General features: G+C 39.2%; 11 protein-coding genes and 1 long non-coding RNA gene across 20 annotated transcripts; 6 read left to right on the forward strand and 6 right to left on the reverse strand.

The window, feature by feature from the left end:
* Window positions 1-102: 102 nt before the first annotated feature.
* Window positions 103-702, reverse strand: LOC116921925 (histone H3). The gene has a single exon (XM_032928301.2). It carries the CDS (start codon window positions 668-670, stop codon window positions 260-262), a length of 411 nt encoding a protein of 136 aa, XP_032784192.1. The 5' UTR covers window positions 671-702; the 3' UTR covers window positions 103-259.
* A 218-nt stretch (window positions 703-920) lies between these two features.
* On the forward strand, window positions 921-1,323 carry LOC116921932 (histone H4). Its single transcript, XM_032928308.2, has one exon. The coding sequence runs from the start codon at window positions 960-962 to the stop codon at window positions 1,269-1,271; it is 312 nt and encodes a 103-aa protein (XP_032784199.1). The 5' UTR covers window positions 921-959; the 3' UTR covers window positions 1,272-1,323.
* Window positions 1,324-2,224: 901 nt separating this feature from the next.
* LOC116921927 (histone H2B.1/H2B.2) lies at window positions 2,225-2,889 on the reverse strand. Its single transcript, XM_032928303.2, has one exon. The coding sequence runs from the start codon at window positions 2,833-2,835 to the stop codon at window positions 2,464-2,466; it is 372 nt and encodes a 123-aa protein (XP_032784194.1). The 5' UTR covers window positions 2,836-2,889; the 3' UTR covers window positions 2,225-2,463.
* A 200-nt stretch (window positions 2,890-3,089) lies between these two features.
* LOC116921922 (histone H2A) lies at window positions 3,090-3,942 on the forward strand. Its single transcript, XM_032928297.2, has 2 exons — window positions 3,090-3,106; window positions 3,199-3,942. Exon 2 carries the CDS (start codon window positions 3,235-3,237, stop codon window positions 3,613-3,615), a length of 381 nt encoding a protein of 126 aa, XP_032784188.1. The 5' UTR covers window positions 3,090-3,106; window positions 3,199-3,234; the 3' UTR covers window positions 3,616-3,942.
* Window positions 3,943-5,687: 1,745 nt separating this feature from the next.
* On the reverse strand, window positions 5,688-7,152 carry LOC116934939. Of its 3 annotated transcripts, none has more exons than XM_045172515.1 (5): window positions 6,697-7,152; window positions 6,322-6,389; window positions 6,066-6,257; window positions 5,972-6,003; window positions 5,688-5,824 (listed from the first exon to the last, which is right to left on the reverse strand). In XM_045172515.1, exons 1-5 carry the CDS (start codon window positions 6,787-6,789, stop codon window positions 5,790-5,792), a joined length of 420 nt encoding a protein of 139 aa, XP_045028450.1. In that variant the 5' UTR covers window positions 6,790-7,152; the 3' UTR covers window positions 5,688-5,789. The 3 variants fall into 3 exon arrangements, with proteins under 3 accessions (XP_045028450.1, XP_045028449.1, XP_045028451.1); XM_045172514.1 differs by having other exon boundaries at window positions 5,921-6,003; window positions 6,697-7,140; XM_045172516.1 differs by having other exon boundaries at window positions 5,688-6,003; window positions 6,717-7,134.
* Window positions 7,146-9,609, forward strand: LOC116935432. 7 transcript variants are annotated; one of them, XR_006645754.1, is made up of 4 exons: window positions 7,267-7,982; window positions 8,051-8,095; window positions 8,642-9,220; window positions 9,302-9,609. It is a non-coding gene; the product is annotated as an uncharacterized LOC116935432 (long non-coding RNA). The 7 variants fall into 7 exon arrangements; XR_006645751.1 differs by having other exon boundaries at window positions 7,263-7,363; window positions 7,702-9,220; XR_006645753.1 differs by having other exon boundaries at window positions 7,301-8,095.
* Window positions 9,610-10,759: 1,150 nt separating this feature from the next.
* Window positions 10,760-11,818, reverse strand: LOC116921879 (histone H2A). The gene has a single exon (XM_032928241.2). The coding sequence runs from the start codon at window positions 11,752-11,754 to the stop codon at window positions 11,374-11,376; it is 381 nt and encodes a 126-aa protein (XP_032784132.2). The 5' UTR covers window positions 11,755-11,818; the 3' UTR covers window positions 10,760-11,373.
* A 260-nt stretch (window positions 11,819-12,078) lies between these two features.
* Window positions 12,079-12,732, forward strand: LOC123471302 (histone H2B.1/H2B.2-like). The gene has a single exon (XM_045172519.1). The coding sequence runs from the start codon at window positions 12,145-12,147 to the stop codon at window positions 12,514-12,516; it is 372 nt and encodes a 123-aa protein (XP_045028454.1). The 5' UTR covers window positions 12,079-12,144; the 3' UTR covers window positions 12,517-12,732.
* A 778-nt stretch (window positions 12,733-13,510) lies between these two features.
* On the reverse strand, window positions 13,511-13,920 carry LOC123466296 (histone H4). The gene has a single exon (XM_045172520.1). The coding sequence runs from the start codon at window positions 13,864-13,866 to the stop codon at window positions 13,555-13,557; it is 312 nt and encodes a 103-aa protein (XP_045028455.1). The 5' UTR covers window positions 13,867-13,920; the 3' UTR covers window positions 13,511-13,554.
* Window positions 13,921-14,130: 210 nt separating this feature from the next.
* Window positions 14,131-15,297, forward strand: LOC116921766 (histone H3). The gene has a single exon (XM_032928118.2). It carries the CDS (start codon window positions 14,156-14,158, stop codon window positions 14,564-14,566), a length of 411 nt encoding a protein of 136 aa, XP_032784009.1. The 5' UTR covers window positions 14,131-14,155; the 3' UTR covers window positions 14,567-15,297.
* A 161-nt stretch (window positions 15,298-15,458) lies between these two features.
* Window positions 15,459-18,489, reverse strand: LOC116921752 (glycerol-3-phosphate acyltransferase 3-like). Its single transcript, XM_032928101.2, has 9 exons — window positions 18,041-18,489; window positions 17,622-17,966; window positions 17,395-17,529; window positions 17,243-17,320; window positions 16,907-17,062; window positions 16,729-16,844; window positions 16,497-16,638; window positions 16,227-16,435; window positions 15,459-16,149 (listed from the first exon to the last, which is right to left on the reverse strand). Exons 1-9 carry the CDS (start codon window positions 18,191-18,193, stop codon window positions 16,062-16,064), a joined length of 1,422 nt encoding a protein of 473 aa, XP_032783992.2. The 5' UTR covers window positions 18,194-18,489; the 3' UTR covers window positions 15,459-16,061.
* A 1,094-nt stretch (window positions 18,490-19,583) lies between these two features.
* LOC116921735 (MMS19 nucleotide excision repair protein homolog) lies at window positions 19,584-23,761 on the forward strand. Its single transcript, XM_032928076.2, has 16 exons — window positions 19,584-19,752; window positions 19,912-20,156; window positions 20,225-20,369; window positions 20,485-20,672; window positions 20,740-20,901; window positions 20,967-21,180; window positions 21,241-21,353; window positions 21,436-21,556; window positions 21,618-21,923; window positions 21,982-22,264; window positions 22,323-22,564; window positions 22,646-22,794; window positions 22,859-22,971; window positions 23,027-23,354; window positions 23,417-23,497; window positions 23,585-23,761. Exons 1-16 carry the CDS (start codon window positions 19,665-19,667, stop codon window positions 23,693-23,695), a joined length of 2,889 nt encoding a protein of 962 aa, XP_032783967.2. The 5' UTR covers window positions 19,584-19,664; the 3' UTR covers window positions 23,696-23,761.
* The last annotated feature ends 25 nt before the right edge of the window (window positions 23,762-23,786 follow it).

Below are 23,786 nucleotides of genomic sequence, written 5' to 3' on the forward strand. Positions count from 1 at the left end.
TGCACATCGTCATAGCTCAATGGTAAGGGAGTAGACGTAAACTGTTAGTCTCGGATCCATTTCTCACTAGAGTATATGGTAATTACAGAACCTTACTACTTATTTGTTATAAAGAATTTATTAAATTTACAATAGACATTGACGACAACGACACATAAGAAAAATGAATTGGAGAACCAATGCTGGCTTGGACAGGCTTTTCAGAACAGTTTAGTGGCCCTGAAAAGGACCGTTTTGTCTAGCGAAGGGCAGCCTTAGTCTAAGCTCGTTCACCACGAATACGGCGGGCAAGTTGGATGTCCTTGGGCATGATGGTAACTCGTTTGGCATGGATGGCACACAAATTGGTGTCTTCAAAAAGACCAACCAAGTAGGCCTCGCTTGCCTCCTGCAACGCCATGACGGCCGAGCTCTGGAAGCGCAAATCGGTCTTGAAATCTTGGGCGATTTCTCTGACCAAGCGCTGGAAGGGCAACTTGCGGATCAGAAGCTCAGTCGACTTCTGGTAACGGCGAATCTCTCGGAGAGCGACGGTACCGGGGCGATATCGATGGGGTTTCTTGACACCGCCAGTGGCTGGGGCACTCTTACGAGCAGCCTTCGTGGCCAACTGTTTGCGGGGAGCCTTGCCACCGGTGGATTTGCGAGCAGTCTGCTTTGTACGAGCCATTTTTTAGAATGGAAGTTTACAATTTTAAGCTGGTGGAAAATGTTGAAGTTATATATGGTGAGTGGATGCTTAAAGCCTTGGCTCTTTCACGCCATTGGTCAGGCTAGAAAGGGAGGGAAAACGGATAGGGTAGAGCAACACAAAGGCTCTCAGTACATACGAGGTGGGGTAGAGTCCGTAGGGCAAAGCCGGTGGTAGCCAATGAGAGTTAGGCTAGGGGGTTATAAAAGGGAAACCGGATGAATCATTTCACATTCAGTATTTTCCAAAACACTCCGAAACACTCAAAATGACTGGTCGTGGAAAAGGAGGCAAAGGACTCGGTAAAGGAGGCGCGAAACGCCATCGCAAAGTTCTACGTGACAACATTCAAGGTATCACCAAACCTGCCATTCGTCGTCTTGCCCGCCGTGGCGGTGTCAAACGTATTTCTGGTCTCATCTACGAAGAGACTCGTGGTGTGTTGAAGGTGTTCCTTGAGAACGTCATTCGTGACGCTGTTACGTACACCGAACACGCCAAGAGGAAGACCGTGACGGCCATGGATGTCGTATACGCCTTGAAACGCCAAGGTCGCACTCTGTACGGTTTCGGCGGTTAAAATTTCACTTTTCCAGCGTTTCTTGACCCATCGGCCCTTTTCAGGGCCACCATTTAATTAAAGAAGAAAGTACGTTACTGCTTCGTAAGTTTCGACGAGGTGAAATTAAGTGTAAAAGATATTGTCTTTGTCTTCGATGTTCTGCATCACATTGCTTAGCCATTGTTTACAACTTTGGTTTCAAGTAATTTCCCTTGTACTAATTCATTACTTAAGAACATATTTGGCAGACACAGTTAAAAACGTTAACCCTTAAAGTAAACGATTGAAACATGCCTACGTACTTGTCTGGCTTTATGATATTGCCACTAAGTATGGTTTAACATTCCAAGCCTTATGCTTCTATAAGACGATCAGTTATGTTATAAACAAAAAAATCAAGTTAGGATCCTTTGAAAATCGAATAAATGAAAGCCCACACCAACGATTACTCGGAAACAAGGAATCTGCAAGTAGCAACATATATGGATTCACTTATTTGAAAGTGCGAGTGTTACATAGGCATCCAATAGGCTTAAAGTTTTCGAAGGAAAGAACGCTCCAGAAAAAAAATAAAGGGTGCAGTAGTCTCAATTGCAGTCGATTATGCAACGTTCTTTATTAATTCTTCCCTGGCCCTTTGGCAACACAGATCATTCGTACATTGTTCTCGTTTCTAAATTCGCTCCCTCCCTTCTTGAACTCCCTTGAGAATCGTTGCCCTTGAATCTTCTTGTCATTACGCAACAGATACCTTTGGGAATACAACGCACCTCCATCAATGGTTTTTCTACGACAACTTATTCCGTTTCTTACCCTGCCTGTGATGAATTCTTCCACCTGAGTGCCACACGTGCTACATTTTGTCGAATTTTATTGCATTAATGGACGATGCATAAGCTTGACTACCCTTCTTAGTTTGGACAAGGCCCACAGAACATACACCTAAGTTAGGTAAGTATCGAGGACAATTGTCAATGGGAAATTATGTTTTGCTCATTATATTATAATTTTTAGTAAGATTGTTGCTCATTATAACATTTCGTCCAATCTGCCCATGACACGTCTTCTATCCCAAGAGAAATGGTCTCATCGAAATCGTAGCAAAAAAATGGTTGTTCTTAATAGTGGAGTGCAGCATATTCTAGCTCTTTAACAAGTTGGAGGCCCTGAAAAGGGCCGTTTTGGTATCAGAGTAACCAGGAGAAGCGATCTACTTAGTACTGGTGTACTTGGTGACAGCTTTGGTGCCCTCAGACACGGCGTGTTTGGCCAATTCTCCCGGCAATAGTAAACGCACAGCCGTTTGAATTTCGCGGCTCGTGATGGTAGATCTCTTGTTGTAGTGAGCAAGACGAGAAGATTCTCCAGCAATGCGCTCAAAGATGTCGTTGACGAAGCTGTTCATGATCGTCATGGCTTTGGAGGAGATGCCAGTGTCGGGGTGGACCTGCTTCAACACTTTGTAGATGTAGATAGCGTAGCTCTCCTTCCTCTTGCGCTTTTTCTTTTTGTCTCCTTTAACAATGTTTTTCTGAGCTTTGCCGGCCTTTTTCGCTGCTTTTCCACTTACTTTGGGAGGCATCTTATTTTTCTATGATAAAGATTGAATGCCAACTACGTACTATGAGAGATGTAGTAGTTTCCGTAGGTACTTTGGCCGTATATGTATCAGGAATCAATTTACTCATCTACCTGAAAGTAGCCAATTTCCCTTAGCTAGGGTCAATGAGGGTAGCAGATTAAAGCAGATGTTTCGGTATTAAAGGCCCAATGGGGAGCTTCCCATTGGGAACAGGAAAGCGTTGTAGCATATTCTATGCCAAACCAAGTAGAAATCTCTGGAAGAACGTTAGGTATTGGCTACGTTAGTGCCGATTTCCAAATCTCGTCCAACTGTGTATATAAGCCGCATGTTCAAATTTGATTTGATTTACGATTTCTTTAGTTATTGGAACCCGTTCAATTAACACACAAACTCGTCATGTCTGGTCGCGGTAAAGGAGGCAAAGTAAAGGGAAAGTCAAAGACTCGCTCAAGCAGAGCTGGACTTCAATTTCCCGTCGGTCGTATCCATCGAATGCTGCGTAAAGGTTCATACGCTGAACGTGTCGGTGCTGGCGCCCCTGTATATCTGGCTGCTGTCATGGAGTACTTGGCCGCTGAGGTACTCGAGTTGGCTGGAAACGCAGCGCGTGACAATAAGAAAACGCGTATCATCCCTCGCCACTTTCAATTGGCGATCCGCAACGACGAAGAATTGAACAAACTTCTCTCTGGTGTCACCATCGCTCAGGGTGGTGTTTTACCCAACATCCAAGCTGTTCTCTTGCCCAAGAAGACCGATAAACCCGTCAAGACTTAATTCTTACGTCGCTATTATTGTCGACAAACGGCCCTTTTCAGGGCCAACACAATTTTCAGATACGACGATATGTCACTGTCATATTTTTTAAAGTTTAGTCAACTAGATTCAAATGAATATAGAGTCTGTGCTTGGATTTGGTTTTGTAGTGTCAAACGATTGTTCCGCTCCGAACGACCGCAACCATTGTAAACAAAGTCGTATCTATCTGCTTCCCGTTCCCTTTTAATCCACCCTTCCCCCTATCCATCCTACTAAATTTCTCTGTAGTCGTGAAAGAATAAACCCTTCCATCCCACCTTTGTAAATAAAATGGATAAACCCGTATGGCATTACGTTTAGCCTATTCCTTTTCATCGAGCTGTCATAGTCCTTCGCTATAATTTTTACTTCATTCCACCACTATTCTTAATTCCTTTTATATTATTTCAAAGGCTCACCACGATAATACTGTGAAGTCTATTTTCGTGGTCTTATATTAGACTACTTTAAAATTGTAAGAAGTTAATGGTTGTAAGATAAAGCGTCTGTTTGACACTTCAGAAGTCTTGGGTTCTAAACCTCATGTTATGTTGAAGGTAATGATAACATATTAGTTCAAAAAAGTGTTGCACTTTATTGAACTTATAGTGGACGAAATTCTACGTGAAATAAAAATTTCCTTAACTTAACTACACAATATTTCTAAGTGCAAAAAGTTTGTCTTTAAATCATAAGAAAACATGGCGCTTGTTGATGTGTGATTCATGACTCAATGGTTGAGCATCGGCGTGGAATGCTGAAAGTACAGGGTTCGATTCCCATGTAATTCAAGTATTAAATGTTATCACTGAGATTTGTACCAAATCGAATAAATATTATGTTACTTTCGCAAATACCCGGTAGACATCCTGAGGTGAACTTCGTTAGCGTAGCTAATCATGGTTTCCAAGACCACCATATAACCCCATGGAGAGGGGTTTCTGGTAAGGAGTCGATTCACAGAGCGTGGTGTGTATATTGGCTCCACCAGGGCAACTCTACCAGGGCAGTTGGGCCTGGTTTCCCTGACCCTCACACAGCCAGTTGAAGTGGGGTACCTGCCAGGGCAGCTGAGGCGGGTTCCGTGGATCACCACGTGGCCACTTGAAGTGGGGCGCGTGGGCAGGCATCCGAGAGATCCACTATCAAGTTCCCAGGCCATCGCCTGTCAGTTGGACCATGATTGGCCTCTGTATCCCAAGAGCGACAGTTCAAGAAGATTTTAAGAGTCTACCTAGATATTGTGTTATGATGAAGATCCAAAAAACATAAGAATATCAGTTGTAGCTCAGTGGTTGAGCGGCGGCATGGTAAGTCAAAGGCTAAAGGTTCGTCTCTGACATGGCCAACGTGTTCGTATTTATGATTTTTTTGTCATTTTGTGAAAAAATAAAGAATTTTGGCAAAAATAAAAAATTTCAGGAATAAAATTTTTTACGGAAAAAAAACCCAAAAAAATTTTCAGAAAAAAAAAAATCCAGGAATTCTCCTCTCTCCAAAAATTTTGTACAAAAAAAAAATTTTTATTTAGCTGTAAAAAAATATTTATATAAAAAAAATAATTTTGTAAAGGATTAATTAGGATTAATGTTATCGAATAACAGTTTCTCAAATAATAATGTGAAATATTTTTTAAAATTTGTTTTATTGTAAAACTTTCAAATAGAATATAATATGTATAAGCCAAAACGTACTAAGCACAAATTATAAGTACTTCTCACAAATCAAGGAAAGACATGAAAAAAACAAACAAATACACATAAATAATTTTTTCTTCTATTTATAAATATAGTAACTATTAAAATCTGTAGGGCAATTCGGATTCCGCTTCAAATATCACATAAGCAAGCTTTTCAAGTTCCACTGCAGGCTTCGATCTAAATTACAAAAGAAACATGAATTATGTAATTAATTTCACCATAGAATTACCTTGTCAATGTTGGTATTTGACACCAGAAACTTCAGTTCTATAGGTTAAGGAGTACGAAGCACCAACGAGGACAGAATGATCATGAGATAACAATTTCTAACCCACTATTTCGCCGCCACCATTCGTTTTGCTTCGTGTATTTTGTCATATGGGATAGTTTCATCAACGAAGATCTTGAAAATAATGTCACCCGCAATAACTCGTGAATTTTACACCAATAAACTCAAACAGGGCCACTCACACGCTCTACCGGACCACCTAAATACGAGATTCAATTGCAATTTATATAATATTAACAATCGTAACGCAATGTTATCGGGTCATAGTGGCTTTTTATAAAAACCATAAACACCCCTCAAATAAACTTAAGATGAACGCAAATCTCTCGTTTCAGTCTAACCCTACCGCAACAATGCTCAATTGGACCCGGCAAGAATCTGCATCAAAACAAAAATATTTATGTACAAAAACGTTATGGAAATTAATGAACATTTCTCACCTTACGGTGACCGGCATTCCACCCCGAGCAAAAGAAACTGAAATATCACTAAACAACTTTCTTGGAACTGCTTGATAAATGGAACTAGGTGCAATCACTGCCAAAATCTGGAATGAAATTTCAGTATCATCCACAGTAAGAACATTAAACCTATACCAAAACAAAAACAAACATGCCACAATGGCAGCCAATCTGAAAAAAGAAGACAGGAATCAGCTCAAAGCAATCAATTAGAGATTTTCTTTCACAAATTTACCTCAGGTTCTCCAGAGAGCAAAAGAGACGCTTCAGAAACCTGCCAACTTCAGAGAATATCCAAGATTTCTAAAATCAATAGAATACATGTACATGGAACATTTATTCTTAAAAAATATCACAATCTTTCACCCTATCTACATATTCCTAATCTATTAAATATTGAAATACTTGCAAATGCCTGATGGTATGTTTGCCACATTGTAATAGCAGCTAAAATTACATAACAGCAGGCTGCTTCAACATTTTAGTCTTTTCCATATTCTAATATTCACAATTGAAAATCATGCTAAACTCATGGTTTACAGTTTACACAAGACATGCAATAGCTTGTGTAATGGAGGATCTAGTCTAGCAATACACAAATCAAACAAACCTTAATCATGGAACACCCACCATGTGATACAGCTTCATAGACAGAAGAACAAGTCAGCAAAAAAACCTGTTGAATGTAACCCAAATAATCCATAGATCCTACTTAATAACAATTACAAAAATAATTGCAAAAGGAAAAAAAGAAAAGTTCACATTCTATTAACTATATATCACCATATAATTTAAACTAACTTCTGATGTCAGGTACACAAACCTTCTCACCACTATACTAATGAAGTAAAATCATTGGTTATTGATTGAGCGTGACAAACCCCAGTTAAATCTGATAATTAGAGTGCTATTCTAGACATAAATTAGAACAAGAATCCAAAACAATACAACGAAATATACTTGATGTTAGCTATGCCAATGTAAATTGACAGTTACATACGCAACTATTCAAAGTGTAAACAAATCTAACGTTTAACCAAACAAATACTTACATAATGTTTCGACGGTGTCCCAGAATCAAATAGATAGCTGAAAATTTTAGGCTCCCTAATATAAGTTATCTTTAAATGCCCGACAGGTGGCGAAAACAAGCTGTGCTGTATTTTTCTACCACGCGATGACACTGTCGTCGATAGTGCTTAGATCAGGAGAGCTTATATAAAGAGTGGCACCGCAAAGTTAAGTTCTTTTGGGGTTAGAATCTCGGCGATAGTGCAGTAAGTAGTTTTATTCTATTAGGCGAACAGTTTTTTTCTAAAGTTTGTAATACAATTTAGAATGCATATGAATTAACTTTTGGACTAAAAACGCATGCAAATTTTCATACTTTGCTGTGAAAAGTCACTTAAAATCAATTATATGACGATTGTTATTTCCAACGTATAGTCGTGTTAAGGGAATTTTCTGTATGAGATCATTGTCAATTGAGATTGAATAGTAATGTGAAGGTCAGTTAACGGTATGGGGAGAAATTTTCTTTGTGATTGTCTTATTCCTATTTTTGATCAAAATTGTAAGCAAAATGTTGAGGATTAATTGGTTGGCATTTCAATAGTTTATTCCGCAAGTTTGTTCTTCTCTCCAAGTTTCCATGATGCTGCAATTCCTGTTGGAGGATTCGTGACAATGGGTTTGCAACACCGATATTATTGAGGGGGTGATTAATTTGTGTTTCTAGAAGTAATCCTCCATTGCATAAGCAATTACATGTGCTATGTAACCTGTTAGCTATGGTGTTGGAATGATATTGTATATTTATTGAAAACTGGCTGACTGATACTTTACAACACATTAAGTTGTTTCACTCTTATTAGTTGAACCTGCCACATGTTAAAGGTACCATTAAGCATTTAAAGTATTTTAGCATATGATTGCTTAATATTTCTTTGAGAATTTTCTTTCAGGTTGGAAGAATATATTAAAGTTAGTGTCTTTTTCACTATTTGAAGGTAAGTTTGTACAGGGTAATATTATCAGTAATTGGGTGATTTGAACCCTATGCAAATTTTCAGATTGTTTAATTCTGCTGTTATTGTTTAAATGGTTATAGGTGATCAGGTAGTTAAATCAATTAGGTAGTTACTGTGATTTGCTTTCTAAAATTGAATCATGTTGTGAAGTGTAGTTATTGGTTGGGGGAGAAACTTACTTTGTTCTGACCTGATAGTTATTTTGACAACTCTTAATGTAGGGTGATTGGTGAGGCCTTAGTTGATTGTAACAATTTTGAAATTGGCCTGTGTGAATGTTGATGTTGAAGGTGTTGAATTGGTGAATGAATTGTTTAATAGGGTAGTCCTCCATTGCATTTCCCTGTTCTATCAGATCTGCAATTCTTAGTTATGTAACAATATCCAAATGAAATAGCAGACGAGTAGAACCGAAACTTAAAGAGCAAGCAACCTAATGACATGCTTTACAGTGTTAGCTGAGCTAAATATGTCGAAGGTACCATTGGAATGGTTTAAATTTCTAATATACATTTGTTTTATCAGGCCTGAATTGCAGCCCATTTCAAGTGATACTTTATCTAAAATGTTATTTCATTTCAGATTTCAAACATTGGTTCTGTGGATTGAATTAGCATTTCACTTTTGTGGGTAATTTAATTTTAAAATTTAATTCTAAATCTCTGAAAAATTTGACAGGTCAAGTAAATTGTCATTTATTGAAGATGCTTTTTTCTCAGGGTTGGAATGACGAACGAGTTGGCAAGTTGTGCAAGGCGAGTTTAGCTATTCGTCATCTTTTATTATTACACTATTGCACGTATATTTGTTTTTTTGATGCAGATTTTGGGTGGGTTAGGACTGAGCTTTGTTAAAGTATTTAACTGAAAGGTTAAATTTTTTTATTCACGTGGAGAATCAAATATCACATGTCACAATCTATCTGTATTTTAGGTGGTTCGGCATCAGCGAATGATAGTCCCGACTGTTAGTAAATGGATCTTGGATTTACTACAATTTCTGGTGATACTACGGTGATTATTCATCGGCGGGGTTTGTTAACTGATTTAAAATACACAAAGTAAATAAAGTTAAACGAAACGATAATCCTGCGATCAACGTATGGTATATAATGCATTTCAAAATTGTAAATAAGTACATAAGCAAAAAATTTTTATTAATTAATTTTTTTATTCTTAATTGTAGGTCGTTGCTTGTTATGAAACCGAAAAGCATAGTGATACATACTCTGAAATGAAGTCGCTGGCAAATGTAGCAATGTCCAAAAATTTCCCTACACGTAAATTTTTTCCCATGTTAACATTTTTATAAAAAAGGATGATTGTGTGGTTTATTTATTTTTCTTCAGCCATGTTACTTCATGACTTGTGATAAAACCGTAACGGATAATGCCGTAATGTTTGTCTCAAACATATTTTATACATTTGTTTTTAATCAAATGATGAATATAACGTGTGATGAAATGTTAATAAACAAAATCTGAAATTACCTTACAATATTGCGATAAATCTTTTGATTAAATTATAACATAAAATATATTTTTTTTCCTATTAAATTCACGCCGATAAATTAATTACCAATAATTAATTAAATTCATTTTTTTAGAATTTTTTTCCGGATTTTTTTTTTTATTTTTTTTCCTGTAAAAATTTTTGGGAGGAAATTTTTTTGCCAAAATTCTTCATATTTTCACGAAATAACAAAAAAATCATAATTATAAGCAAGTTTTCCATAACCGAGTCGAACCTTGGACCTTTGAATTACCATGCCGCCGCTCTACCACTGAGCTACAACTGATATACTTATATTCTTTGGATCTTCATCATAACACAATATCTAGGTAGACTCTTAAAATCTTCTTGAAATGTCGTTCTTGGGATACAGAGGCCAATCATGGTCCAACTGACAGGCGATGGTCTGGGAACTTGATAGTGGATCTCTCGGATGCCTGCCCACGTACCCCACTTCTAGTGACCGCGTGGTGGTCTACGGAACCCGTCTCAGCTGCCCTGGAAATTCGACGGTGTGTCGCTTGAATCCCTGCCAGGTACCCCACTTCAAGTGACTGTTTGGTGCCCAGCTGCCCCGACGGAATTCACCCCAAGATACACACCACGCCCTGTGGATCGAATCGTTACGAGAAAACCCTCCCATGTTACTACATGGTGGTCTTGGAAACCATGCTCAGCTATGCTAACGTAGTTCACCACATGATATTTTCCGGATAGTTGTGAAAGTAACATAATATTAATTCGATTTGAAATTAAATCACAATCTTAATTTTCGTTATTTGACTCAACCAGGAATCGAACCCTGTACATTAATCGCACCATGCCGATACTCTACCATTGAGCCATGAGTTATACATCAACTAGCACCATTTTTTCTTGTAATTTTAAAGGCAATCTTTTAACACTTAGAAATATTTTGAAGGAGCATTCAAAGAAAATTTATATTTCACTTACAATTCCGTTCACAAATACATTTTTAAAAATTAATGTATTATACTTACCTTCAATACAACATTACGTTTGAACTCAAGACTTGTGTATGACTCACGGCTCAACATTTGAGCATTGGTAATGCACGCCATCTGTTTGACGCTCGATTCCCAAAAGAGTTAAATTGCAATCTAAGAGCATATCTGTTTCAATCGGTAATTATTGTATTAAAATGTTTTCTTCTTTCGCATTAAAAAATAATCAAAAAGCAACATGATTCAATTTCTTGCCGTGAACGGGCATGGTGAGGATCGGGAAACTATTGATTGGGCTGGTGACCGACATGTATGAGTGATCACTTGAGCATATCTACATGCGCAGAACAAAGCCAGTAAAAGCTTTTATTTATTATCTAAAAAGACTTAAGAATAGTGGCGTTTAAAAACAAATATCACAGAAATAAGGCAACTCCATGAAAAGGAACAGGCAAATCGTAAAATGGGTTTACCCATTTTGATTTCAAAGTTTGGATTTAAGGGTTCATACGATCACGACTACAGATAAATTTAGTAGGAAGAATAGGGGGCAAAAAGGAACAGGTAGAAAATAGACTACGGCCTTGTACACAAAGATTGCAGTCATTCGGAGCGAAACGAACGTTTGACACTACGAAAACCCAATCCAAGTTCAGACTCTATGGTCATTTGAATTTAGTTTAATAGATTTCAAAAATACGACGGAGGCATATTGACGTTTCTGTAATATGTGGTGGCCCTGAAAAGGGCCTTTTTTTTTACAAGAGAAGTGGTGAAGAAATTAGGCCTTGGCGGGCTTATCGGTCTTCTTGGGCAAGAGAACCGCCTGGATGTTGGGTAAAACACCGCCCTGAGCGATGGTGACACCAGAGAGAAGTTTGTTCAATTCTTCGTCGTTGCGGATTGCCAATTGCAAGTGGCGAGGGATGATACGCGTCTTCTTGTTGTCACGAGCTGCGTTTCCAGCCAACTCAAGTACCTCAGCGGCCAAGTACTCCATGACAGCAGCTAAATATACAGGGGCGCCAGCACCGACACGTTCAGCGTACGAGCCTTTACGGAGCATTCGGTGGATACGACCGACGGGAAATTGAAGTCCAGCTCTGCTTGAGCGGGTCTTTGACTTTCCCTTTACTTTGCCTCCTTTACCACGACCAGACATGACAAGAGTATAGAATAGATCAACTAGTTCCTACACTGAGGAAATTGTTAATGAGAACAAGATTGAAAATACGTTTATATACCCAGTTGGGCGGGATATGGAAAAAGGCACTAAACCTTTTTAACCAATGGCCAACGTTTTTCCAGGAATTCCTGTTTTGGCATAGAATACGCTTTCCTGTTTCCAAAGGAAAACCCCCCATTGGGTCTTTGTTACCGAAACATCTGCTTTAATCAGCTACCCTCATTGGCCCTAGATAAGGGAAATTGGCTACTTTCAGGTAGATGAGTAAATTGATTCCTGATACATATACGGCCAAAGTACCTACGGAAACTACTACATCTCTCATAGTACGTAGTTGGCATTCAATCTTTTTCATAGAAAAATAAAATGCCTCCCAAAGTAAGTGGAAAAGCAGCGAAAAAGGCCGGCAAAGCTCAGAAAAACATTGTTAAAGGAGACAAAAAGAAAAAGCGCAAGAGGAAGGAGAGCTACGCTATCTACATCTACAAAGTGTTGAAGCAGGTCCACCCCGACACTGGCATCTCCTCCAAAGCCATGACGATCATGAACAGCTTCGTCAACGACATCTTTGAGCGCATTGCTGGAGAATCTTCTCGTCTTGCTCACTACAACAAGAGATCTACCATCACGAGCCGCGAAATTCAAACGGCTGTGCGTTTACTATTGCCGGGAGAATTGGCCAAACACGCCGTGTCTGAGGGCACCAAAGCTGTCACCAAGTACACCAGTACCAAATAAATACTGGTGTTTCTGAGACTAAACGGCCCTTTTCAGGGCCACCAACTTGTTAAAGAGCTAGAATATGCTACACTCACTAGCCAAATCTACCAATGTTTTGCTATGATTTTGGAGTAACCATTTCTAAGGGATTGAAGATGTTTGACTGGCAGATTGGACAAATTGTAATAACGAGCGACAAATTTTCAACAAATTTAAATATAAGGAAGAAAATTATTTTTACTCTGACATTTATTATCAATACTTGCCTAGCTTAAGTGTATGTACTGTGGGCCTTGTCCAAACTAAAAAGAATAGGGTCTCAAGTTAATGCATCCATTGGCACAAAATATTCCACAAAATGTAGCACTCAGTTGGAAGAATCTTCATCGCATGCAGGGTAAGAAACGGATTAAGCTGTCGTGGAAAACAAATGATAGGGTTTTGGGGGAGAACACCTTTTGCGTTGCATTCCTGAGGGAACTTCTGCTTAATGACTACCCAATTCAACGAGATTCAAGGACTACGATTTTCAAGAAAATTAGAAAAAGAAGGAAGGGTAAGATAATTGAGAGTGAAAAAAATGTGCAAACAACCAGTGTTGCCAAAAGAACAAACATAAAATAAACAATGTTAGATAATCGACTATAATTTGAAATTCTGCATTGCCTAATATTCCTCAAACCCTGCTCAAACGTTCTTTCACTTGTACTCTTAAGCCTTCTTGAGACCTAGGTGGTACCCACACGAGTGTCATGTAAATTCGTTATGAGACACATTTACTGGTTTATCTTTTTAGCAGCGTCTGCTATGTTTGTGCTCATAAAATAGTAGCATGCACATTAATATTGAAGTTGAAAATTGTATTCGATTACTACATTACATAAGCAATGTGGCTTCGACCATTTTCGGCGAAAGAGAAAGACAATTTCTCTTGCACATATCTTTTATTTTAACTTTTCTGTAAACATTCGAAAAGCAGGGAGATACTTTTTTCTTTAACAAGTGGTGGCCCTGAAAAGGGCCGATGAGTTCAGAAGCAATGGAAGTCTGTGAAACCTAACCGCCGAAACCATACAGAGTGCGACCCTGGCGTTTCAAGGCGTACACGACATCCATGGCCGTCACCGTCTTCCTCTTGGCGTGTTCGGTGTACGTAACAGCGTCACGAATGACGTTCTCAAGGAACACCTTCAACACACCACGAGTCTCTTCGTAGATGAGACCAGAAATACGCTTGACACCGCCACGGCGGGCAAGACGACGAATGGCAGGCTTGGTGATACCTTGAATGTTGTCACGTAAAACTTTACGATGGCGTTTCGCGCCTCCTTTACCGAGTCCTTTGCCTCCTTTACCGCGACCAGTCATTTTGAGTGTTTCGGACTGTTTTGGAAAATACTGAATGTGAAATGTTTCATCCGGTTTCCCTTTTATAACCCCCTAGCCTAACTCTCATTGGCTACCACCGGCTTTGCCCTACGGACTCTACCCCACCTCGTATGTACTGAGAGCCTTTGTGTTGCTCTACCCTATCCGTTTTCCCTCCCTTTCTAGCCTGACCAATGGCGTGAAAGAGCCAAGGCTTTAAGCATCCACTCACCATATATAAGTTCAACATCTTCCACCAGCTTAAAATTGTAAACTTATATTCTAAAAAATGGCTCGTACAAAGCAGACTGCTCGCAAATCCACCGGTGGCAAGGCTCCCCGCAAACAGTTGGCCACGAAGGCTGCTCGTAAGAGTGCCCCAGCCACTGGCGGTGTCAAGAAACCCCATCGATATCGCCCCGGTACCGTCGCTCTCCGAGAGATTCGCCGTTACCAGAAGTCGACTGAGCTTCTGATCCGCAAGTTGCCCTTCCAGCGCTTGGTCAGAGAAATCGCCCAAGATTTCAAGACCGATTTGCGCTTCCAGAGCTCGGCCGTCATGGCGTTGCAGGAGGCAAGCGAGGCCTACTTGGTTGGTCTGTTTGAAGACACCAATTTGTGCGCCATCCATGCCAAGCGAGTTACCATCATGCCCAAGGACATCCAACTTGCCCGCCGTATTCGTGGTGAACGAGCTTAGACTAAGACTGCCCTTCGCTAGACAAAACGGTCCTTTTCAGGGCCACCAAACTGTTCTGAAAAGCCTGTCCAAGCCAGCTTTGGCACACCATCAAATCCATTTTTCTGATATCGGTCTGTTTGTTAACGTGATATCCCGATATTTAGCCATTCAATTTTTGAATCAATTACCGTACAAACTTTACATTTTAAACCAGGTTTTCCTTTGACACATCGGAAAGAAATGTTTCCATTATTTTTTAAACGAATATTCTAATTAGATGAGATTTGTAATTGGTTCATGAAATGAGATTGTCATTTTAAATTGCAAAGGGAACAGCACTAAACCCTATCATGAGATGAATGATTCTTTACAGTAGACCCAAAACCCTCGTTTTTTTTTTTTTGTGTAGTAATCCCCGCAAGAGGGTACCCCTTTTCTGAGAGGGAAAACAGTCGACACCAGTGGTGTATGGCTCTGCCCAGACCAAAACGCAAATGCCACTGCTTGGCATCACCATAAGTCTATTGGGATATACTTACATGGGAGAGCTTCAGGTCTGGATCTCGAGATGGCGCTGAAGCTTGTTGGGACAGAAATTTATTCAACGGAATTTGCGGGCCGCGTAAAAAATACGCGATAACTTGAAATCGTGATGCATTTGTTTTATGCTCCCGAATCGGGAATACGAGTTTGCGTCCAGCATAATACACAAAACACTATCGAACTCCCTCTAGAACATTCACCCAACTCGATGCTTTCCGCATAATTAATATTTGAAAAACTTATGGTTAATAGCAGACTCAGAAACAGCCAATAATCAAACGAATTTTTCTTTTCTAAAGCTTCAGACTTCAGTTACTAACTACGTCATAAAGACTCAACTCAAATGTGTTTGAATGAATAAAAAAACTGCGTATATATAAGTTTATATATACCAATGCTCATGAAGAGAACACTGTGGTCGACAAAAAAACGAAAAAGACAATTGAACAACTTCAAGATTAATCCAACATAATCGCATGGAAAAATGATGTCAACCCACCAACAAGCTATTTACCAAATCAATGACTTAGATCATCTGGGCCACCATTCATCAACCAAGAGGGAATATAAGGAAGTTTCTCGCTGTACATCGACAACAATAATGCGATTAAGAAATGAGCGGAGTAACACCTCTGAAATGTTAATAAACACGCGATTGTAACCAATCCAGAGATTTCTGACTTTATCCCCATGCGTCAGTAATGAAACGATAAAGCGAAGTGAGAGACTTTACGGACAATGTTACAGGAAATGCGCTATCCCCATTTTAACGCAACACTTATTGGAAGAATGGCCCGGCTACGACCTACAAACAACCAAAGACGCTACAGCACTAGCATTCGGTACTCGATTCATCGCATTTCCATTGCAACAGATTATTTTTTTTTTTTTTTTTTTTTTTTGTTAAGTGAACTCAACATTGAAAGAAAAAATTCATTTTTTAAACATGCATTAGATTAAAAGTTCTTCATCACTCCACTTTCAATCGCTTGCTGAATTCTTCCTGTTGCTTTTGTTTCCATTCTTTCTTGGCGTTCATTCGTTTAAGTGCGCCATCCCTAAGAACACCAAGTCCAAAAAAGATGACATAAACCAACTCCATAAGGGCATTTGTTTTAGTTTTAGATAAACTTACCAAGACAGATCTACCAAGCCACCCTGTTTTGCAATGACGGCTTTGACTCGATTGGCAAAATCAATTGCACTCTCTTCAGCTCGGCGATGCATAGGGGGTAGATACCAAACATCGCAGACTAAGGCCCAAGAGGACATCATCATGTATAAATACTGGATCATAGAATGACGACTTGAATTCCAGAAAGCATCTGTAAACCGTGCATCGTACTAAATGCCGGAAAAAAAAAATTATAATACATATTTAAAAAAAAGAGCTCGACGTAAATACCTTAATAGCAACAGGATAAACTACACTGCCAACTTCGAAGCTCCCCTTTTTAAATTGCATCACAGAAGTATTGTTGATGCAAGTTCCCTCCGGAAAAATAAGAATTGGCAATTTATCAGGATCATCCACATGCTCCTTCAGTCTAATGAGACAACAGTTCATCATAAAGAGGTAAATTTGGATTTATACGCAAGCGTTGCCACGACTGCTAAATGCTGCAAAGCAAACCAACCTTTTCGCAACAGTTTCGCGATCTTTGACTTCGGAACGTTCAAACCAGATGTGCGCAGAAGCGCGCGCCAATGCTCGCTGAATAATACCCAAGAAACCTCCATGACGCTGGCCAATCTTTAAACATGAATTTGTTGGTTATCATCTTAACATACCACAACATCGGAAATTCAACGTACCAAAGCGTACGAGTTGTCGCAATGAAGTACCATAACATCCACTGGGGTTGTGTGGTTGGCAACACAGATACCACATTTGGGAATATTCTCCTTGTTGTGAAAGGTGATTACTGCTGATAAAGCGCAGGACAGAAAATTGAAGCACCATATTGAAACCTTAAAAAGGAAAACAGAAAGAAAATTTTGTTTTTGCCAATTCTTTGAAGATATGATTAGAGGACAGCAGATGTAGGTTCGGACTTTGTCCCTATCGAACCACACAGAAATCAAGTTTTATCTAAGAGGTCATTTGCGATAACGAAACGGGCTAAGGAAAGAATATAGTCTTGAAATTACCTTCTCATAAATAGCTCTTTTCAATGCACCTTCATTCAAAAAGCCAACTAATCCTGTGCACAAAGTCAGCCAAATAACCTAAGCATATACAATTAAAAATGGAATTAAATATATAGTTTCATTACATATGTGATAGTAAAAGGCAAACTTACAGCTAAAAAGCAAATTGTTATCCTGCTTGGTAGAAGAATGAAGTAACGTATGAAGAAACCAATGATCCAGGTAACAGTAAGGCGAACACTGATGAACTCGTAATGACGGTTTGTGCGAGTAAGAAGATTCCATGACTTTTGTTTAAATTTTCATTTGTTTTCAGGGTGGGAGGAAGGGGTAAAGATCTTCAGTTATTTGCTTAGAAGAATTTATTAGTAGTTGATACCTTAAGTTCTTCAGCTACAAATCGTTGTGTAACTTCATCTTCAATGATTGCTTCCACACCAGCATGAACAAAGTCAAGACAGTCGGATAGGATAAAATCATTCTTCAAACTGTTAAACGATCTGTTTTTGGGAATAGATGCTGTCTTTGGTGAGGAGTTTCCATTTGGTAAGAGTACCAGGTCTTCTTTAGACATTGCTGACGACTTAATTATGGCATGCCCAGATGACAAATTATCTTCAACTTGTTCTACCAATTCAGTTATATTCCCATTTGCGATGCCATTCTTTTCTTTGATGGTTTCTAGTTTTTTCAGTTCAGCACTTTCTATCCGACCAGTACCATACTATTAGGTGGGGGGAGGGGGAATTCAAACATTAGCGAATAATAGAAACATTCATGTGAGCAATACTGAAATACCTGAAAGATCTTTAACAGTAGGTTTACATATCCTGATCGAAAATTTCTCGACCATGGGCATGTCATCACTAGCACCAAGCAACCGATTGCCAAGATAAAAGGTAGAAATATTACACCAAGTAGTAGGAAGAAAATCAAATTCTCAAGCCCCATTTTGATATACTAATGCGAGACCGGGTTGGAGCAAATTGCTGTCGTCGCCAATTGCCTACAACACCAAGGCAACAGATGACGGAACCCTGGAGGAAGTGATGGAAAGATTTCAAGGTTGGCCGAAAAAAGAAGTCGATTTCTGCTTGTGCCGTTGTGCGTGAGTGATACAGAACCACGCAACGTATTCTCCGAGACTGCCTCCTCGAGCAGACAGAAGGACTTTTGGTTTCAGGAATCGAAAATACGTCTGTATGCTGCGCGGCGCGTGCGACCTTGACGCGATTAATTATCATTTTCCCATTCCTTCTAGTATTCCCATTCCAAATAGCGCCATGTTTTAAGATAACAGAGATAAATTTTTTTGTTATTGCCTACACGATTATTAGATTGCCATTATTATCAAATTACGGAGATATTTTATTTTACTTTATTTTCTTTGACAAATACTGTTGGTTTGGTTTTTACTTTTTAGCTATCAGTCTTTATATTTATATTTTTTTCCCATTCATCAAATGATTTTTTCTAAACAAAAATATTTTGGCGCATTATTGTACCGCTTTGTTTACAGTTAGCATAATCATTAGCAACTATCAAGTTTCAATCGGCACATAATAGAATCGAGAAACAACGGAAAGCCGCCATGCGCATGACCTACTAAACTGCCTGATCATCGGTGTATATCAAAATGCCATTTTTTTTCTAGATAAGCAAAAGAGCATCTTGCGGTAATTTCTGCAAATATATATTTCAAAATAAGACGTGGTATATTAGGGACTAGGGAGCAATCAATATAAAAATGGAATACTCCGTTATATTTACAAGTGATTGGGAAAACATGTAACAGTTACTTAACTCATGAAAATGCAATCATCTCTTCCCCTAAGATTAGCAATCTTGTTTGTCTACAATTCTACATACCTGGGAACCCTTATGTAAAATGTTTTAGTAAATAAAATTAAATAAAGGAAAAAGAAATCAAGTTGGCTGAATGAGGATTAGAATATTATATTTGATTTTGCAATTTAAAAGATCGATATTTACCAACCGGGTCACTAAAGCGATTTAACATCAAATGTCAAATTCTAATTGACGTAATTGTCACACAGAATTGAAGTATTTCCATCCACTTCTTGGGTAAGAAAAAGAGGAGGAGACAAATTCAAAGTCCCAGCATTCGATAGAAGTAGGCCCATGCCCGGAAAAATAATTTACAAAGCCCTATGTCATAGGCGCGTCAAGTGGCAAATTAGACGAATCCTGATTCGTCTGATTAACAACAATACACTAGAAAGTAGAAACGCTATATACCTGATCTCAGCAGCCTCCTGGCGGTAATCAGCTTGTACTACACTTTGTACAGGGCCTTATGGAAATCAGGATTCGTCTGATTACTGATTTGCCACTTGACGCGCCCCATGTGTCGTTGTTTAAAAGCAGAAGACGTCAGTGGAGGCAAAATAAACAAGAAAACATGGTGACTCCAACTTCCATTCAAAAGCTTAGGGATTCGCTTGTTTTACAAGAATCTATGTCAGAAGCTATCAGCATTGTTAGTCAGTGTGAGTACCTTTGTTAATTCAACTACATTTCATGTGGAACATTGCCGTAATTTTCAAAAAGTAACCAACACGTGCCTATTTATTGCGTACCTTACGTTTGAATTTTTGGAAGATGCTTGTAATTTTAACGAGCCTTCAAGTCCTTTTTTATTTTTACAGCGATTGCGTCAAGGGAAATAACAATTCTCCAGTTAGTCGAAAATTTGCAACCAGAATTACTACACCAGCAAGCTGCATACCGATGCAGAGCTGTATCCACTATTGCCTCAATTTTGGAACAGCTGGCACCTGATTTGAAAGAAATAAATGAAAAAGAAATAGATCTTATAACAGAGTTTTTTTGTAGCAAGCTCAAAGATCATCATTCAATATTACCTGCTGCCTTACATGGGCTTCATGTATTGGTATGAACCATAATTGCATCAGTCAGTCCATTCAAGTCATTCACCAGTCAATTTCAACTTTATTGTAGAGCTCGACAAACAGGCTTTCCCCAGGATTAGCTAGATCAATATCTCAGGCAATATTTCAAGATGTTCATTGCCAATCACAGTTGCAGCATGATAGAAGAGCAATATACAAAACAATCAAAAACCTTCTGGCTCTTCATATTAGAGGTATGGATTAATAGGTTTACATCATAAAAAGAAATTTTAGCAATAAAAAAAAGTCTTTGGCTGAATTTTATCAAAGCATGTTATTAAAAGAAAATGTTTAATTTGTCAAATTTAGAATTACAGATTCTTGGTCAAGATTTTGTTTTTGGCCTTATCCAGGCTGCGGATCAAGAAAGAGATCCTCGAAACCTCTTGATCCTCTTCAGCATATTTCCTGTGGTTGCTGGTTACTTCAGACTCGAACCGTTCACCGAAGAATTTTTTGAAGTTTTTAGTTGCTATTTCCCAATTGATTTCACGCCGGTAGATTTTCAGTATTAACCGTTTGTTTTCATTGTTGGCGTACAAACTACTTCCTTCTTTTCAACAGCCTGCAAATGACCCATACGGAGTAACCAAAGATCAGCTGTGTGAAGGATTACGACAATGCCTTGCCAGTAGCGCTCATTTTGCTGAATACTGTATGCCTTTATTGCAGGAGAAATTGGAGTCTGACTTGGTTTCAGCTAAAGTAGAAGCGTTGAAAACATTGGTAAATTCTTCCGTTTGAGGTAAAATTTCAAATCGTTTTCTAAACGTAATTATTGTGGATTTTAGGAACTGTGTTGCCTCTCCTATCATCCGACGCAGCTTGAGAAGTGGATTGACACATTTTGGAAATGTATTCGCAGGGAAGTCTTGATCAATGTCAATACCGAAGAGCTAGAGCACGCCTCTTTGGACGCTCTTGCTGCTTTATCACGGGCATTCGCAGCAAATGAAGAATTTAAAAATCCTGCATTTACCAAACTGCTCAAAGAAATTCTGTCAGGTAAATTTTTTATAATTGAGCATTTAAAAGCAATTCAACGAACTCGTTCTCGGTTGATAGAATGCCAAGGACATTTGTGCGAGCCGGAACGTCGATTGATGACCCCTAGTAGCTACGTTCTGCTAGCAATATGCTCTGGAAATGCACCTGCTTGTGCGCTAATCGTTAGCCAGGTGCATACCTTTTATGTTTATGAAGCTCACCTTAATCTTTTGATGGCTTAAAAACTAATAATAATTTTTTGTTGTTGTATAGGTGATACCTCTTCTGATGGATCAGTATCGAATCAGATCACAGTCAGCTCCACGACAATTTATCCTGAACTGTTTAAACAAGCTGGTGCAAGCTGGACTTTACGGTTTCACCGAAATAGACGGTACAGTGTTTTCCGTTATGAAATAGTAAAACTGTTTTCATTCTTACTTCTCTGTTGCCAGTTGCTCAGAGTGGCATATGTCCTTTGATACCAACATTGTTAGAACTGTATCTCGAAGTGCTTAAAGAGGATGACGCATTGCTCTGCGGTCTAAGTCTTCAAGGATTGGGTCACTTTGTTGGTATCGGATTGAACCATCAAGACCTGGAAAAAGTTAATCAGTCACTTTTGGGTTTGCTTCAGCAACCTTTGACTACCGGCCATACCATCGAAGAAATTGGTCGGTTCTTTTATAAGTGTGCTGAGCAAAATGAAAGCTGGTTCGTTGAGCAAGTATTGGTTAAGCTGTTGGATATGGCTGTTTCAGGTAACTGGGTTGTTAATGTAGTAGTATTGATGAAATCATTAATTTTTAGTAAATTTAGACAAAGCCAATGTGATCTTTCTTCTCTTAAGAAATTTACCTCCGTTGCCCCGGATCCGCGCGCAAGTGCTTTCGCAGCTACTTGCTCGGCTAGAACAATCAGGACCAGAATTGCGACTGGAAATGCTAAAGACTTTAGCTTACTTTGCGCAACATGACGAGGTACAAATGTTCCACCAGTTGCACAGTTGGGCGTTAAAAACCTTGAAAGAAGGGGATCCTCCAACATCGCTCGAAGCCACCTGTGGTGTTCTGAGAAAATTAGCTTCCAGTTTATCGTCTGAGTAATACCGCACAAGTAAATCATGTGAAGACCGATTACTTCAGTTTTGATCTGCATAGGGATGCCACCCAGTTCATCGACGAACAGATCGGTCGATACATCGATCAGCACCTTGCCAGTTCCGCTTGGGTAGTGCCGATCATGGAAGCGACGTTAGGATCGTTGGACGCCACACCTGTTGGGCAAAATCTGGAGAAGCTAATTAAAACACTGGAGCCTTTAACTATTTGTCATCCAAATGCTGATGTGAGGATCTCTGCATGTCGGCTCGTGGCTGCGCTGATTAACAAAGTTCCTGAAGGTAAAATTTATTTCATCTTCTCCGTCTTCTTTTCTCCTTACCTTGTAACTATAATCCATAAGCATTTCCTTCTACGTTCAGGGCATGAGCTAGAATCAATACTCGACTCATTGCGAACGAAATGGCAAGATCCATCCGCCGACCGAAACAAAACTGTTTGCCTGTTTGTCTGGATAACTAAAGCTCTGTTGATGAGATCCTATTCCAAGCTTGATCAATCCATTCAAGAGGTATATCATTTTGTGCAAAACAGCGTGCGTCTTCATTTGAATTAATAATGGGCTACTTTTTCAGTTAGTTGAGTTCTTAAATGACCCCACACATGGGTACCTGGTGGCCGAAGGATTTAAAACAATATTGGGCGAAACTGAAGGGTGTCTGAACTTCGATAGTCATGCAAACATTAGGTATGTTTTAATTAATTGAAAAGAGAAAACTTTGAATGACTAAATGAATTTGTAGGCTAATGTACCGACAGCGATTTTTCCAAGAGGTGGTACCTCGTCTGTTAAAATTGTATCGGGAGTCTCCATCTTGCAATAAATCCGCTTGCTTCGCCGCCATCGCAAACCAGCTGGCCTTCATTCCGGAGGGTGTTTTAGTTGCTCACATAACCACGCTTATTCCTTTACTCATCCAATGTCTGAACATTGAGCAACCCGATCAACTCATCATTTCAACAATCACAGCCTTCATGGGTCTCATGTCAGACAATGTCAACGCCATCGAGGAATATATCAGCAGCCTTGTCCCTAGATTACTCACGCTTGCTAAAGATGGTCTGACCATGGTAAACCAAACTGAAGTATTTTCTATGTAATGCAAACTCTAAATGCTGAACCAAACTCGTAGGATGTCCGCCGCCTTGCACTTCGATGTCTGTCAGAGCTAAGGAAAGCCCAGACGGTGGTTTTGCTCCCACTTCGATCAGAGGTAAATTGCTGATGATTAACTTATAAATTTTTTAAAATCTTAGGGATAACTGTTCAACAATGAACAACCGTTTGAATGAAACAACAGGTTATCCTACGCCTGATTCCATGCCTTGATGACAAAAAGCGCTTGGTCCGGCGAGAAGCAGCGGTGGCCAGGCAAAAATGGGCTATGTTAGGGCAAGCAGGTTGTGACTAAAAGTTGAGGCATTTGGAGTCATCTGCCATAAGTCCCAAGAGCTTCAAATATACTATTTCAATCAAAGTCTTGTTGTTGTTTTTACGTTGTA

This window comes from Daphnia magna, linkage group LG4, assembly GCF_020631705.1.
Source record: "Daphnia magna isolate NIES linkage group LG4, ASM2063170v1.1, whole genome shotgun sequence".
NCBI classification, from domain to species: Eukaryota; Metazoa; Arthropoda; class Branchiopoda; order Diplostraca; family Daphniidae; genus Daphnia; species Daphnia magna.

Excerpts from the sequence above, each read along its gene's own strand:
- LOC116921925 (XM_032928301.2), bottom strand. The coding sequence starts at position 670 with ATGGCTCGTACAAAGCAGACTGCTCGCAAATCCACCGGTGGCAAGGCT.
- LOC116921932 (XM_032928308.2), top strand. The coding sequence starts at position 960 with ATGACTGGTCGTGGAAAAGGAGGCAAAGGACTCGGTAAAGGAGGCGCG.
- LOC116921927 (XM_032928303.2), bottom strand. The coding sequence starts at position 2,835 with ATGCCTCCCAAAGTAAGTGGAAAAGCAGCGAAAAAGGCCGGCAAAGCT.
- LOC116921922 (XM_032928297.2), top strand. The coding sequence starts at position 3,235 with ATGTCTGGTCGCGGTAAAGGAGGCAAAGTAAAGGGAAAGTCAAAGACT.
- LOC116934939 (XM_045172514.1), bottom strand. The coding sequence starts at position 6,789 with ATGGATTATTTGGGTTACATTCAACAGGTTTTTTTGCTGACTTGTTCT. Across the intron at positions 6,390-6,696 it reads GTGGGTGTTCCATGATTAAG|AAATCTTGGATATTCTCTGA; the intron begins GTTTGTTTGATT and ends TATTGATTTTAG. Across the intron at positions 6,258-6,321 it reads TGCTCTCTGGAGAACCTGAG|ATTGGCTGCCATTGTGGCAT; the intron begins GTAAATTTGTGA and ends TTCTTTTTTCAG.
- LOC116921879 (XM_032928241.2), bottom strand. The coding sequence starts at position 11,754 with ATGTCTGGTCGTGGTAAAGGAGGCAAAGTAAAGGGAAAGTCAAAGACC.
- LOC123471302 (XM_045172519.1), top strand. The coding sequence starts at position 12,145 with ATGCCTCCCAAAGTAAGTGGAAAAGCAGCGAAAAAGGCCGGCAAAGCT.
- LOC123466296 (XM_045172520.1), bottom strand. The coding sequence starts at position 13,866 with ATGACTGGTCGCGGTAAAGGAGGCAAAGGACTCGGTAAAGGAGGCGCG.
- LOC116921766 (XM_032928118.2), top strand. The coding sequence starts at position 14,156 with ATGGCTCGTACAAAGCAGACTGCTCGCAAATCCACCGGTGGCAAGGCT.
- LOC116921752 (XM_032928101.2), bottom strand. The coding sequence starts at position 18,193 with ATGGGGCTTGAGAATTTGATTTTCTTCCTACTACTTGGTGTAATATTT. Across the intron at positions 17,967-18,040 it reads TACTGTTAAAGATCTTTCAG|TATGGTACTGGTCGGATAGA; the intron begins GTATTTCAGTAT and ends CCCACCTAATAG. Across the intron at positions 17,321-17,394 it reads TAACAATTTGCTTTTTAGCT|GTTATTTGGCTGACTTTGTG; the intron begins GTAAGTTTGCCT and ends GTATATGCTTAG.
- LOC116921735 (XM_032928076.2), top strand. The coding sequence starts at position 19,665 with ATGGTGACTCCAACTTCCATTCAAAAGCTTAGGGATTCGCTTGTTTTA. Across the intron at positions 20,370-20,484 it reads TCTGGCTCTTCATATTAGAG|AATTACAGATTCTTGGTCAA; the intron begins GTATGGATTAAT and ends TGTCAAATTTAG. Across the intron at positions 23,355-23,416 it reads CTAAAGATGGTCTGACCATG|GATGTCCGCCGCCTTGCACT; the intron begins GTAAACCAAACT and ends CCAAACTCGTAG.